General features: G+C 37.5%; 2 protein-coding genes across 2 annotated transcripts; both read left to right on the top strand.

The window, feature by feature from the left end:
* Positions 313-4,104, top strand: LOC18793127 (ACT domain-containing protein ACR4). The gene is made up of 8 exons (XM_007222072.2): positions 313-868; positions 1,359-1,431; positions 1,532-1,577; positions 1,678-1,792; positions 1,916-1,983; positions 2,066-2,656; positions 2,784-2,888; positions 3,306-4,104. The coding sequence occupies exons 1-8, from the start codon at positions 865-867 to the stop codon at positions 3,645-3,647; spliced, it is 1,344 nt and encodes a 447-aa protein (XP_007222134.1). The 5' UTR covers positions 313-864; the 3' UTR covers positions 3,648-4,104.
* LOC18790879 (dentin sialophosphoprotein) lies at positions 8,011-12,353 on the top strand. The gene is made up of 5 exons (XM_020568908.1): positions 8,011-8,214; positions 9,182-10,798; positions 11,276-11,389; positions 11,598-11,747; positions 11,890-12,353. The coding sequence occupies exons 2-5, from the start codon at positions 9,188-9,190 to the stop codon at positions 12,034-12,036; spliced, it is 2,022 nt and encodes a 673-aa protein (XP_020424497.1). The 5' UTR covers positions 8,011-8,214; positions 9,182-9,187; the 3' UTR covers positions 12,037-12,353.

Here is a 12,625-nt window from a genome sequence, read left to right as displayed (position 1 = left end):
TCCGTCAAAATTTAACCGCGTCCTAAAAGGCGACAAGGACAAACCGTTATTTAGTAAAAGTCGAAGACCAGACCGGACCAAACCATGGTCCGTCCATTGACTGCATCCCATTGGTTTTCCACGTGTCAGCTCCACAATCCTCGGAGTTGAACAGATTATTACTTTCCCCCATAGCTTTATCGTTTTACCGAACCTAGTCCTACCCCACCGGCGCACTTTAGCACGCTGCCACGTCACCAATCCCTCAAAGTGGAGGTCGTTGCTAAAGTGCGCGGGTGTAGTTGGTTTATCAGATTCAAAGAGTCAGCCAGGGCCCTGCCCGAGCAAGCGAGCAAGCCACCCCCACTCTGTATTTTTGGGAAACTTTCTTTTTACGGGGTCATTTTTATTCTCGTTTTATAGAGAAAATTGGATTTGGGAAGTGGCAGAGAGAGTCATAGAGAGGCCATATAAAGAAAGCGAGGGCATGCCACACAGAGAGAGAGAGAGAAACAGGGAAAACTGTGTGAGTGTGTTTTGTGGTACTTTTTGAACTTGCAGGTTTTTGGAGTATTGTGTCGGGGGTTGTCTGATTTTGGAGAGTGTTTTAATGGGTTGGCTTTAAATTTTTGTATTTTTGGTTTTCTGTAAAGGTATAGAATTATTATAGTTTATTTGTTACCTTAGTGAGAGAGATCAAGAACAGGAAAGCCTAAGATTCTAAGATCTTCTTTCTGTATTTAAACACATACCACTTGGCTTTTTTTCTCTCTGTACTCTACATACATACCAAGCCTTTGTTCTCTCCTCTTCCTTTGTTTTTAGACAACCAAGAAAAGGAAAAAGCTTTTGGTGTAAGAGATTCACTAATCCTCAGCAATTGAAATGGGTAGGTGCTGTTTTTATTTTTCCCATTTCATTTTGGTTTCTCGTACTCTGTTCTTCGATTTGTGGTGTCTGTCGGGTTCTGTGTGCTTCCTGATTTTCAGTGTCTTCCTTGGTTTGCCTTTTTCTTTGGCTCCTTTGTGCCTGTCTTGGAGAAGGGGGTGGGGCTTGTTTAGTTGTGAAGTGGGTGATGGAAATTTGTAAAGATACTTCTTTGTTCTCAGTTTTGGTTCTGTCTGCTGCCTGCTTATGAAAGTTGTGTTTTGTGAGAAAGTTTGGATTTTTGAGTTATCTTTTCTTTGTGAACAAGTCCTCCAAATGCTTTACTCGATGGCTTTTTTCATTTCCTTGTATTCTTTGGAATTTACAAGTACCTTTTCTTGATTGGTTACAATGGTTCTCTTCTTCTCCAATTGGTTCTTTTTGTTCTCCTAGCTTTTTGTCTAATTATATTTTTCCTTTTTTGTTTTTTCTTTTTGCTGGGTTTTCTTCAGAGGTTAGCATGAGCTTTTCACATGACATGGATGATGAATATGAGAAACTCATCCGGAGAATGAACCCACCGAGGTATGCAATCTCACTTTCTTCAAGGTGACTTGAAGTAACATAATCTTGTACGTTACACATCTTAAGATTTACATCTCGTTGTCCACTTCTGTTTTGTCAGGGTTGTAATTGATAATAAAGCCTGCAAGAATGCTACGGTGATAAGGGTATGGCTCTCATTTCTCATCGTTTTATGTGTCTTTCTTAGCGTGGCCTTTTTCCTCCGTGTTACGGAAGTTTTGTACTTACTCTAGTTTTCTGATGCAGGTGGATAGTGCAAACGAGTATGGGATACTTCTGGAAGTGGTACAAGTTCTAACTGATCTTAACCTTATCGTAACCAAAGCGTATATCTCTTCGGATGGTGGCTGGTTCATGGACGGTAACAATCCTTTTATTACCTTTGTGACTGTTAGTAGTGGAAGACCTTTTTATCAGTGTAAAAATTTAGTGTTTTTTTGTTCTGGAGTTAGAAACTAATTGCGTGATTTATTTTTTAAATCAGTTTTTAATGTCACCGATCAAGATGGAAACAAGGTTACAGATGAAGGGGTTCTGGAGTATATTCAAAAGGTGAGTTGTGCTTGACGTTCATTTTTCCTATTTTTGGTTGTTTTTGCTATGAAAAGCCTCTTATTTCTCACTTTATTTTCAGTCTCTTGGTCCGGAGGCTTGCTTTGCATCTTCCATGAGAACTGTTGGGGTTAAACAATCAACGGACCATACTGCAATTGAGCTAACTGGAAGTGACAGACCGGGATTACTTTCTGAAGTGAGTGCTGTCCTCACCAATCTCAAATGCAATGTAGTGAGTGCGGAAGTCTGGACGCACAACACAAGGGCTGCATCAGTGATGCACGTTACCGATGAGGAGACGGGGTTGGCAGTTACTGATCCTCAGAGGTTAGCCAGGATTAAGGAATTATTATGCAATGTGCTTAAGGGCAGCAACAAAACCAGGGGAGCTAGGACTGTTGTATCTCACGCTGTTACACACACTGAAAGAAGGCTTCACCAAATGATGTTTGCAGATAGGGATTATGAACGAGTTGATGATGGTCTCTTGGATGACAACCAAAGACCGAATGTGAATGTTGTTAATTGGCAGGACAAAGACTACTCGGTGGTGACTATTCGGAGTAAAGATAGGCCAAAGCTTCTCTTCGATACAGTTTGCACTTTGACAGACATGCAATATGTGGTTTTTCATGCTAGTATTGATGCTGAGGGTCCAGAAGCTTATCAGGTATGCCATTTTCACATTTTCAACTTGCATAGGATTTTGTTCTTGGGCTGCAAGGTGAGATGAGCCTTACTTGGATTTGATTTGGTTAGAGTTGGCTTTCCTAATTATTGTTTGTATGTATTTCTAGGAATACTATATCAGGCATATAGATGGATCCCCTGTGAAATCAGATGCAGAGAGACAAAGAGTGATACAATGCCTTGAAGCAGCTATTGAGAGAAGAGTATCTGAGGTGAGCTGACTATTTTATTTCAATTTTTTGGTTTTTTTTGGCTTGTGGTTTGGCTAGAAAGCTTCCTATGGTGACCAAAAGTATACATTTGAGGGTATTGATAGCTCCAATGCATGACAAGTAGTGATGGATATTTTGATTTTCTAATGTATAGTTTAGTTGTTGCACTTGTATGATTATGAGTCAAATTGCCGTTATAAAAACATGGATGTCGACCCTTTTGTTTTACGAATCAACTACTTATGTATGTATATTTTCCTTTGTCTCATTTTGTTCTTTTGCATTCACCTGTTTGATTCTGGTAACAATTCGTCCCTAGGTTAAGAGTAATGTTTAACGTACTTTATTGAGTTGTTAATTATTTTTTGAGAGGCTCCATTGATATGTAGACAAATAATTTGTTTCTTCCTCGTTCAGGGTTTGAAGTTAGAACTCTGCACTAGTGACAGAGTTGGGCTGCTATCTGATGTCACTCGGATCTTTCGAGAGAATAGCCTTACCGTAACCCGAGCAGAAGTGGCAACCAAAGCAGGCAAAGCTGTTAATACGTTCTATGTTCGTGATACATCAGGCTACCCTGTTGACTCCAAGACCATAGAGGCAATCAGGCAAGTAATTGGGCAGACCATACTTAAAGTGAAAGGCAGCCCTGAAGACCCAAAACCAGGTTCTGAGGAATCTCCAACCAGGTTCCTCTTTGGGGGTCTCTTCAAGTCCAGATCTTTTGTCAATTTTAAATTGGTTAGGTCCTATTCTTGAAGAACTGGTGAATGGGTCATACATCTCGCCTCCTCTTGTACATAAGAACCCGCTCTAGTCCAACTTCACCAAAAGTAGACCATTTTAGTGGTTTATTGACTTAAACTTAGGAAACACAGCCATTGGTAAACGAAAGCAATAGAGTGAAGTGTTTGTAAATACACCCCCCTATCAGCTTCCCCTTTAGCCTTTATTTGTTACTGTGATCCAACCTAACGTTGGGTCAAGAAAGCAAAGAAGGATAATCTGATTTGTGAAATGATCAGAGAACTCTGTACATAATATTTCTTATCCAATGTTTTGGTAGGTAGCCTTATATTACCATCAATCTCCTTTCTTTGTGTTTTTTTTAATTCATAATCTGGTTGGGGTTCTGATTTCTTATAAAGTGTCCAATGACTTAAAATTTCTTGACAATTTGATATATAATAAAACAGTGGTCCAATATGAGAGGCTGCATGGAATGCTTCTTTTTGCTGAGTGATACAGTTTCCATTCAAAGTTGTGTTTCTTTCTTGGTGGGTGTGAGGCTACCAAACATTGACCTCTCAATTTCCCATTGGACACAGGTTTATGGAGATTCTAATTTTATTTAAGCATCCCATCATTATCGGATGGAGACAGACACTTATTGACTAGTTTGGTTGTCTAAATCCATTTTGGTTTGTTCAACACTGCGCTGTTTCTAGATTGCGTCTGTTTCACTCTTTGAAACCATCGCAAGCAGAAAAACTTGTAACGGAGTTCGCTATTTTCAACCAATAACATAATGCGTTATTAATCGGAGATAACAAAAAATGTTATCTCTATTGTATGAAAATCTTTCTTAGTTGGGGTGAAACTTGAAAGAATTTGGATGTATATTCTATAAACTTTCCAAACGTTTTCATGAAACTGGTTCGGACCCATTTCTGGTTGGAACTTGGAATGCTCCACCAAAATCCTTCTAGTCCAATCCAAATCAATTTGAACATTCCTTTTGACCAAATGCTGAGCTAAGGAAGTGTGTGATTTGAAAGCACAAAAAGCATAAAAAGACCAACAAATACATGGAAAGAGAAAAAAGGCAGGGAGGAAATGCGCCCTCTTTTGAATTTCTAGCCTCCTTTCTAACCAATGTCAATAATTGTATGTCCTCCTCCACCATTATTGGCTGGTGTGCAATAATCATGGGGTGCAGCCACTTGGCTATCTCAACAAGTAATCAAGAGATAACTCATATTGACCCAAAAAAGATAGATAAGAAATACCCCAAAAGTAACATGATAATTGGTATACCATAGCATAATGTTAGGCCTTTGATTGCTTTTTTTTTTGTTGACTGTCTTTCATTGTCATTGTCTGTCAAGCTACAGTATTTTTTTAAAAAAAAGTTGATTGATTGATTTTTTTTTTTTTCCATTTATTTATGATAATAATAGTAAAAAAGTATGTTTTGAAATAGACTGGTAGCACAGTATAACTGTACAAGTAGTGTACAAATACTGCATTTCCATGTTCTCTTCTCTTTAAATCGACCAATGTGTTTCTGTGTCTCTTTAGTTAAAATGAATGTCCATATTTTCTACACAGGACAGAAGATGCAGTTAATGATATATCAATATATACATGCATCTTGCAAAGACAAAGAAACACCAAAATATGCAGAACTGCACAAAACAGACACACTGCTGTTTGTTCTGTCTTGTGCTTGGATCAGTCAGCAGTCAATGCTCCTAACATGTCCACTCTTTTTCTTTTGAAAAACAAATGACAATCAAAAGTCTAAAACACTAGTTAATTTGATCAGCTAGGTTGGCATAACAATTATTGCAGAATCATGAGTCATGACCATGCATGTACATATAAAATATAACCAACAGTGCTTTCTGTGAACCAAATTCGTCTGCAGACCTTGAGATATTTCTTTCTTTTTGGTTAAACAAACCAATTAAATTCATTGAGAGAGAGAGAGAGAGAGAGAGAGAGAGAGAGAGAGAGAGAGAGAGAGAGAGCATGTACCATCTACTTAGTAATTCAAGTATCACGTGCTTCTGAATTTCCTGTCACTGAAAACAATGGCTTTTGAAGATGTGCACTTATTCCTCCTCACATGACAGAAAGTGGGCGTTGGGCAATGCAAGCTTTCTTTGAACCAAAGCAAGGAAGCAGCAACCTCCCCTTCACATGAAGGGCTCAGTCTCTCAGCTGACCATTTTGATATTTTATTACACTATCCATTTAACTATGCAGCAACTCTTGTGCAAATTCTGCACATTTGCACATGATGTCCCATTCTCTAGCAATATTTGGCAAACCACTATGAGGGCCCATTGGCAATTAGCTGGACCAGTCCCCATCGGCCAATTGGCACCGTGCCTAGTGTTTGTCCGGCTATCAAAGTCCACCGATCTCATGAATGACATTTATTGAATCATTTAAAAAAAAGAAGTCCACAGTGACATACTAATCTTATTGTAGCGTTTATGATTCATAGCTAAATTAAATAATGCTTAAGATCTCTCTCAAAGTTATATAACTAAGATGGGGAGATTCAAATGACTTAAAATAGAGGCAGGGCAACACACACACAAATGGAGGACAGTGCTGGTGCTGAGTTTCCAGGCTTCCAAACTTGTGCTCACAAAAGTGACACCAATATTTTCAGAAGGCATTTGAGTCATCGGCTGCAAAGACGAGCTCCTTGTCCTCTTCAGCTAAACCCTAATAACAATGTCTCTTCGGGTTGCAGCGGTATCCAGAACTCGGTGGGGAGCAGCTCAAATTCTTCTTCTTCTTCATTGAATTCCTTCTATCAGAGCAAAGATCCCATTCCCCTACTCTCCCCTCTAGTGTTGCTGCCTTAAATTAATTGTCACAAAATCTTACTGAATTTTTCACAAGGTTTATATTCTATGGCAAGTTTATGCTATCTAAAATGCTCTATGGCACATGTATGTTATTGGGATTTATCTCCTGTATGTCATATAAACTTATGTATATGCCTCCCATGCAGAGGCGGATCCATTAAGGCGCAAGGAGGTGCAGTTGCACCTCTCTTCGTCGAAAAAACCATTGTAGGTGCTTCAAACTGCCCCTTTGGTCGACTGGTGTACAGATTACTTTATTTTCATTTTTAACATTTAAGGTAAATGTCTTTGTCCTTTTACTTTAATTTATTTTTATATTACTCAATTTACTTAAGTTTACAATGTAAATAAGGAAGTACCCCCCATTTGGATTCAAATAAAAATACTAGAAAATCAAATTCCTATCAAATCAAAATATGAAAAATCGGTTTTAGTGCAAAATAGGATTTAGGCTAAAAATAATGGCTCATTAAGTCAATATATACTTCATACTAAAATCCTATAAAATCAAGTTTTCTTATTTAATGTGTAAGGAATAAAAGCCGCCAAAAATTATCTTGAGAAAATAATTATTCTGAAAAACTATTTTTCATACTTAATCAATTTTGCACCTCCGCTAAAAAATTTCTGAGTCCGCCACTGCTCCCATGGCTCTGTAAATTGAGTACATTTTCTTTGTATGGTTGCCAATGAATTACAGATCATAAAAGAAGTCCTGCAGCTAGTTCAGTTGATCGTTGTGGTTGTGACTTGCGAGCCCATCGATCATCTTGCAAATTGATCCAGGCCTAAATGATTATACCAAAACTTTTAGCTTATCTTCCTTTTCGTTTCACTTTCAATATATTGGGCCTTATCAACATTTTTTTTGCTACAAATAATCCTCACTATTGTCTGATCTCCTGTGAACAAAGCAGACGCTTAATAATTAGCTACCATTGTCTGATCTCCAATGAACGCCTGGGCCATGTAATCATATTTGGCTACGTTTACTTATATTTGTGATGAACGTTTTTTCAGCAATACGAAAACTTCTTTATCTTCGATTAAAGTTGAATATGATGAGTCGGATGTACTTATTAAAATTATATTTGTTTCACAATTTAATATATCATTCTAATTATTTTATATTAAGATAAATTAATAAATTAATAAATAATTTAATAATAAGATATGCTCAATTAATTTTAAAATTTATTTAACAACACTTTAAAAACAAAAAAAACCCAAGGCTTATGGGCCTGGCAGGCTGGTCTCACCAGCAATAAATACAAAGTCTTATTCAAAAAATGGAAAAAATTCCAAGTCTTCACAACGAAGTAATGAAAAGAACCCGCGGAAGGTTGTAGGAAATCACAGACCAATCAACACACTCGTTGACGACTCGTTGACTATAAAGCGTGAATGTGGTTCGTATGTGAGGCTTGCTACCCTCACGGCTGACGCAACTTACCACAGTCGCTATATCTTTTCATATTCAACGTTTTATTTATTTATTTATTTATTTTATTTTTCTGTTCATGTTTTCCTTAACTGATTTCGCTCGTCCGTTTGGTGCCAAAACATTTTGGTTTCAATTTCAAAACCCTCCCAAGGGAAATATCGACTTCGCTATCCTCCTTGTTCTCTGAAGCTCTCTCTTTTTCTTTGGGTATTTCACTGTTTTGGCTTCGTCTACCAAGAGCTAGGGTTTTCCCCCTGTTTTTTTTCCTGGAAAGGTGAGGTTCAGTCGTCCATTTTTACATTTGATTTTCTGCATATTTGTCCAATTTTCAGCCTTCGATTATGATTTTTGAATTTCTGTGTCTTCGTTATGTTTACGCGTCAATATATGGATTCCTGATAAATGATTTTATTCAATAGGCTCCCTGAGATTTTGATTGAATTTAGGGTTTGGTTGTTATGCAATTCCCTTCGGTAAGCGATTATGCTTTGTTTCATTTAAAATAGTTGAAATTTGATTTCTTTCTTTAGGGTTTCAAGTAAGAGTTGCGTAAACTTTATTGGGTCGTTGTTTCAATTGCGTATACAGGATTTCATTGGTGTTATTCACCTATAATATTTTTGCTTCGACTGAAAACAAGCCCTAACAGATTTTTAGGTGAAGAGTTTTTGTATTTGCAAGCCACTGGTGTGGCATTTGTACGAGTTTAAAGATGAATGTGTGCTTTGATGACCTATTTCCATCATAATTACAGACATAAACAGAAAGACACATTAAAAGTTTGTTTGATGAGAATTGGTTGTAGTAAACTGCTCCTACAAGGCGCAACCATTTGGATCTTTAGATTTCTTAGGAGTAATGCTTACCTGATGAAACTTACTTGAGATGAAAAGCGGTATCTGCCCATGAAAGTTTTATCTAAGTTCCTGACAATTATTCCTTGTCTTTAGCTAATTTCTTTCAACTAAGTAGCATGCAGGGTATGCAAATATTGATTCCGTTTGAATTCTATATTTATGAACATGTTTAAATGAGTCTATTGAATTGTATACTTATAAGCATGCTTAGATGAGTCCTATGAAATTTTCAACTTTGTGCAAAAGGATTCCATTTCCATTTATTATTATGCCTTTACAGTACATAATTTTTGGATTTTGATTGTCAATATTTATTTTATCAGCTACGAAGGCCGAAATGTATGTGATGGGAACTCAAATTTCTCTCATATTTTTTGGATGCAGAAGTAGATGAGAAGGAGAGGACCATCAAGAGAATTTTCTGAACTCAGAAGTTGTTCTGGGAAGAAAACTGTGGAAAGTTGCAAGGTTAAAGGGGATGTTGATAAAGTTGTGTTCATCGATCTTGAGGATGAAGATGTCATCGATGTTGATTATCCCGAGTCTTTACAGCCACAGTCACGAGGTTCCAGTACATTGAGAAAAGATGGAAAATCTAAATTCCGTAGTTTCATCTATATAGATGATGACAATGATGATGATAATTACGTTACTCCTGTAATCTCTGTTGAAGAGGTTGGAGACCTGGATAGTGATGCCACCTCAAGCAAAAGTTCTTTTCCTGCTTCTAACTATAGGCAGAATTCTGTAACTTCAGATGGCGATGAATGTCAGGTTGTCCAGGAAAAGGATTCTGCATTAAAGCGGTCAAGTTGCAAGCAAACCCGCTCTGGTAAAGCTCCTGGCAGAAATCGTTATGGTTTGGGTTTTAAGTCTGAGAGTGATTCATCTGATAGTGATTATTCTGATTGCGAACTAATAGAAGGGTCTTATGGGAAGCTTCATGAACATTGGGAAAAGGCTTCTCAAAAGAGAAAACATGTTGTTCATAATGGTCAGTCTGGTTCAGCTGATCAAGCTAGTGGATCTGGATCTCATAGTGATACCCATGCTAATGTTGAAGTAGAGAATAGGACAGCACAGAGAGATGTCCCTGTTTGTTCAAGTTCAAAAAATGGAAATTATGAAAAGGAAAACCTTCCAGACTTTATGGGCCACGGGGAGGGTAGTTCTTTTGGTCCCCAAATGGATGGTTCTGTGGAATCAAATCAGAATGTCCCAAAAGAAGATCCTCTTATTTATGAGTGGCAGAGTTCCCAAAATGATAATGAAGAAGAACAAAGTCCTGAAGAGCCTCCCTTGTGGTCTAAGGAAGACCCAGGTGGTAAACAATCTGAACGTACAGGGACTTCTTTTATGGATAATGTGCAAAAGTTCAGGGATGAAACTAGTTTTTCTGATTCCTTGCCGGGTTCTGACAATGATAAAGGGAAACCTAGTGTTTTGAATGATGAAATTTTTTCCTGCAGAAACAAACATTTTGGTGAAATGCCTGATGACCATGACAGAGTTGAATTAAGGGGCAAGAAGAATAATACATTTCATGATGCTTCTTCCAGTTGCAATACTTCTTTGCCAAAGGAGTGCAGAAATGGAGCTACTTTTGAGGAAAAGGACAAAACAGTTTCTGGACAACCATCTGATGAAACACAGATGGATTGTGGTTTCACCCCTTCTGAAGACAAAATTGGTGTTGTCCATGAAAAATCTTGTTCCCAGGAGAATGTGATGGTAGACTTTGAGGAAGTGTCTTTGTGCAACACATCGTGTAATGGAGCAAGTAGTGATCGGGGGGGATTTGATTCAGAAAGAGGGAAAGAATCATGTGATTTAAGGGATATGTTACATGCTGAAGATGGTTATGCGAGTCCTGTCCAAAGAGACGCAGCCACTGTAGAAGGAGATATAATCACTGATCGAGAGAAGCTCAAGGAGACTGCTGAATACAAGCGAGCAATAGAAGAAGAAATGGCATCCAGGCAGCAAGTCTTACAAATTCAGGTTCTGCACATGCATACATAGCTTTTTTGTTTTACTTTTATATTTAAGTTCATGTTTGTTTTTGTTGGTCCATCGGGCCTTTAGACTACACAAAAATAAGCTCCAATTTCCCTTTTTCACCCTCTTACCTTCTTGTGAGTTGAACCTTCCCACTTGGCTTTTGTGACTGGTAGTATAAGTTAATTTTTCATTAATGAGTATTATAGTCAGTCTTCCCTAGTACATATTATGATTTGCTTGCTATAGGGGTTCTGATAAATTCCAACCAATATTTTAGTGTTTTTCATATGCAATGTATTTATACATGCTCGACATAATCCAACCAATATTTTAACTATAATCCATACATTTTTTGTTACTTGTAGTTTTTGTGCATTTCAATAGCTTTCTGTTGGTACAAATTGAGCTTGAAAGGAGCTCAGTAGTCTCTAGTGAATGACCACTTGACCTGACATTGAGTATATTTCTGTTTTTCAGGCAGAAGAGGCACAAAGATTACGCAAGAGGAGAAAGGCAGAAAACATGCGGTTATTAGACATGCAGAGAAGGCAAAAGCAACGCGTGGAAGAAGTAAGAGAGACGCAAAAGAAGGTTTGTATTCATATATTCAATATTCATTCATCATATCTTATTTTTTCCCTGAATGCTGCTTTTCCTTCTGTCTTGACTTTTTTTTTTCTCCCCGATAGAACAGCTAGCTATTTATTTACTTTTCAAGTTTAAAGGACTCTCTATCTTGTTTTAAGATCAAGTACAATTGATTGGATATTTCTGATGTGTTCAATAATGCCATATTCAGGATGAAGAAAATTTAAATTTGAAAGACCAACTTCGTGCTGAAATAAGGAAGGAGCTTAAAAGATTGGAATTGACATGTATAGATATGGCTTCTTTGCTTCGTGGCTTAGGAATACAAGTGGGGGCTGGCTTCTGTCCTCTGCCACATGAGGTAAGTTAAAATAAGTTTGATCTAAGATGCTTTAGGTTCTTGGTAGTTTTTGGTTGAATGGGTTATGAAAATTTGAACTATGTGGGTTTCAATGCATTCGTGTATTTTACCTAAATTATTTTAATGGGAATGGCGATTTCAGGTGCATGCAGCTTATAAACGGGCATTGCTGAAATTTCATCCAGACCGGGCATCAAGAACTGACGTACGCCAACAGGTTGAAGCTGAGGAAAAATTTAAGCTTATATCTCGCATGAAGGAAAAGCTTTTATTAACTTCATGTTGTTGAACACATAGTTTGAATTTTGTTTCACAATTGATCGATTTTCTGATTGCAATAGATTAGGTATTTTTTTTCCCCTTTTTCTGGCGGCAGATGCATTTGCCTCATAGCCTCAGATTCGTCATTGGATCCATTTGCATTTTTTCAACCTGATTTTAGCAGGTGACAAATCGATATTGTAAATCAGTTGTAGTCTCTCGTAGTTAGCAAAGGAAATTATTGTTTCAATGTACAAATGCTAACTTGCTTATTTTGTTTGGTCTTGTAATGCCATTTACCCCACAGATTTTTCTGGGTGACTAATTTAAGGCTCTCCGCGCTCTCAGGCCAATCCTTGTGGTAATACTTTCCTTGTTTTCCTATAGGAGGCTAAAAAATAGGGGGTTCTCTGTAGCAAACCCCCAATCTCCTGAAGGCATCCCCTCCCATTTTTTGTCATCGAACTTTGCATATAAAAGATGCGGACATGAGCTAGGCTAGTTGGTCAAGGAGTGAGTTTGTCCTTTTGCACTTAAATTTGAATCTCATGTAGATTATATATAATTTTGTCAATTTGTAGATTATATTAATTTAGAGTAGTTTAGGTTGAATCTCT

This window comes from Prunus persica, chromosome G1, assembly GCF_000346465.2.
Source record: "Prunus persica cultivar Lovell chromosome G1, Prunus_persica_NCBIv2, whole genome shotgun sequence".
Lineage (NCBI taxonomy): Eukaryota > Viridiplantae > Streptophyta > Magnoliopsida > Rosales > Rosaceae > Prunus > Prunus persica.
This window is presented reverse-complemented; position numbering and strand designations above follow the sequence as displayed.

Excerpts from the sequence above, each read along its gene's own strand:
- LOC18793127 (XM_007222072.2), top strand. Across the intron at positions 1,793-1,915 it reads TGGTGGCTGGTTCATGGACG|TTTTTAATGTCACCGATCAA; the intron begins GTAACAATCCTT and ends TTTTTAAATCAG. Across the intron at positions 1,984-2,065 it reads TTCTGGAGTATATTCAAAAG|TCTCTTGGTCCGGAGGCTTG; the intron begins GTGAGTTGTGCT and ends CTTTATTTTCAG.
- LOC18790879 (XM_020568908.1), top strand. The coding sequence starts at position 9,188 with ATGAGAAGGAGAGGACCATCAAGAGAATTTTCTGAACTCAGAAGTTGT. Across the intron at positions 10,799-11,275 it reads AGCAAGTCTTACAAATTCAG|GCAGAAGAGGCACAAAGATT; the intron begins GTTCTGCACATG and ends TCTGTTTTTCAG. Across the intron at positions 11,748-11,889 it reads TCTGTCCTCTGCCACATGAG|GTGCATGCAGCTTATAAACG; the intron begins GTAAGTTAAAAT and ends TGGCGATTTCAG.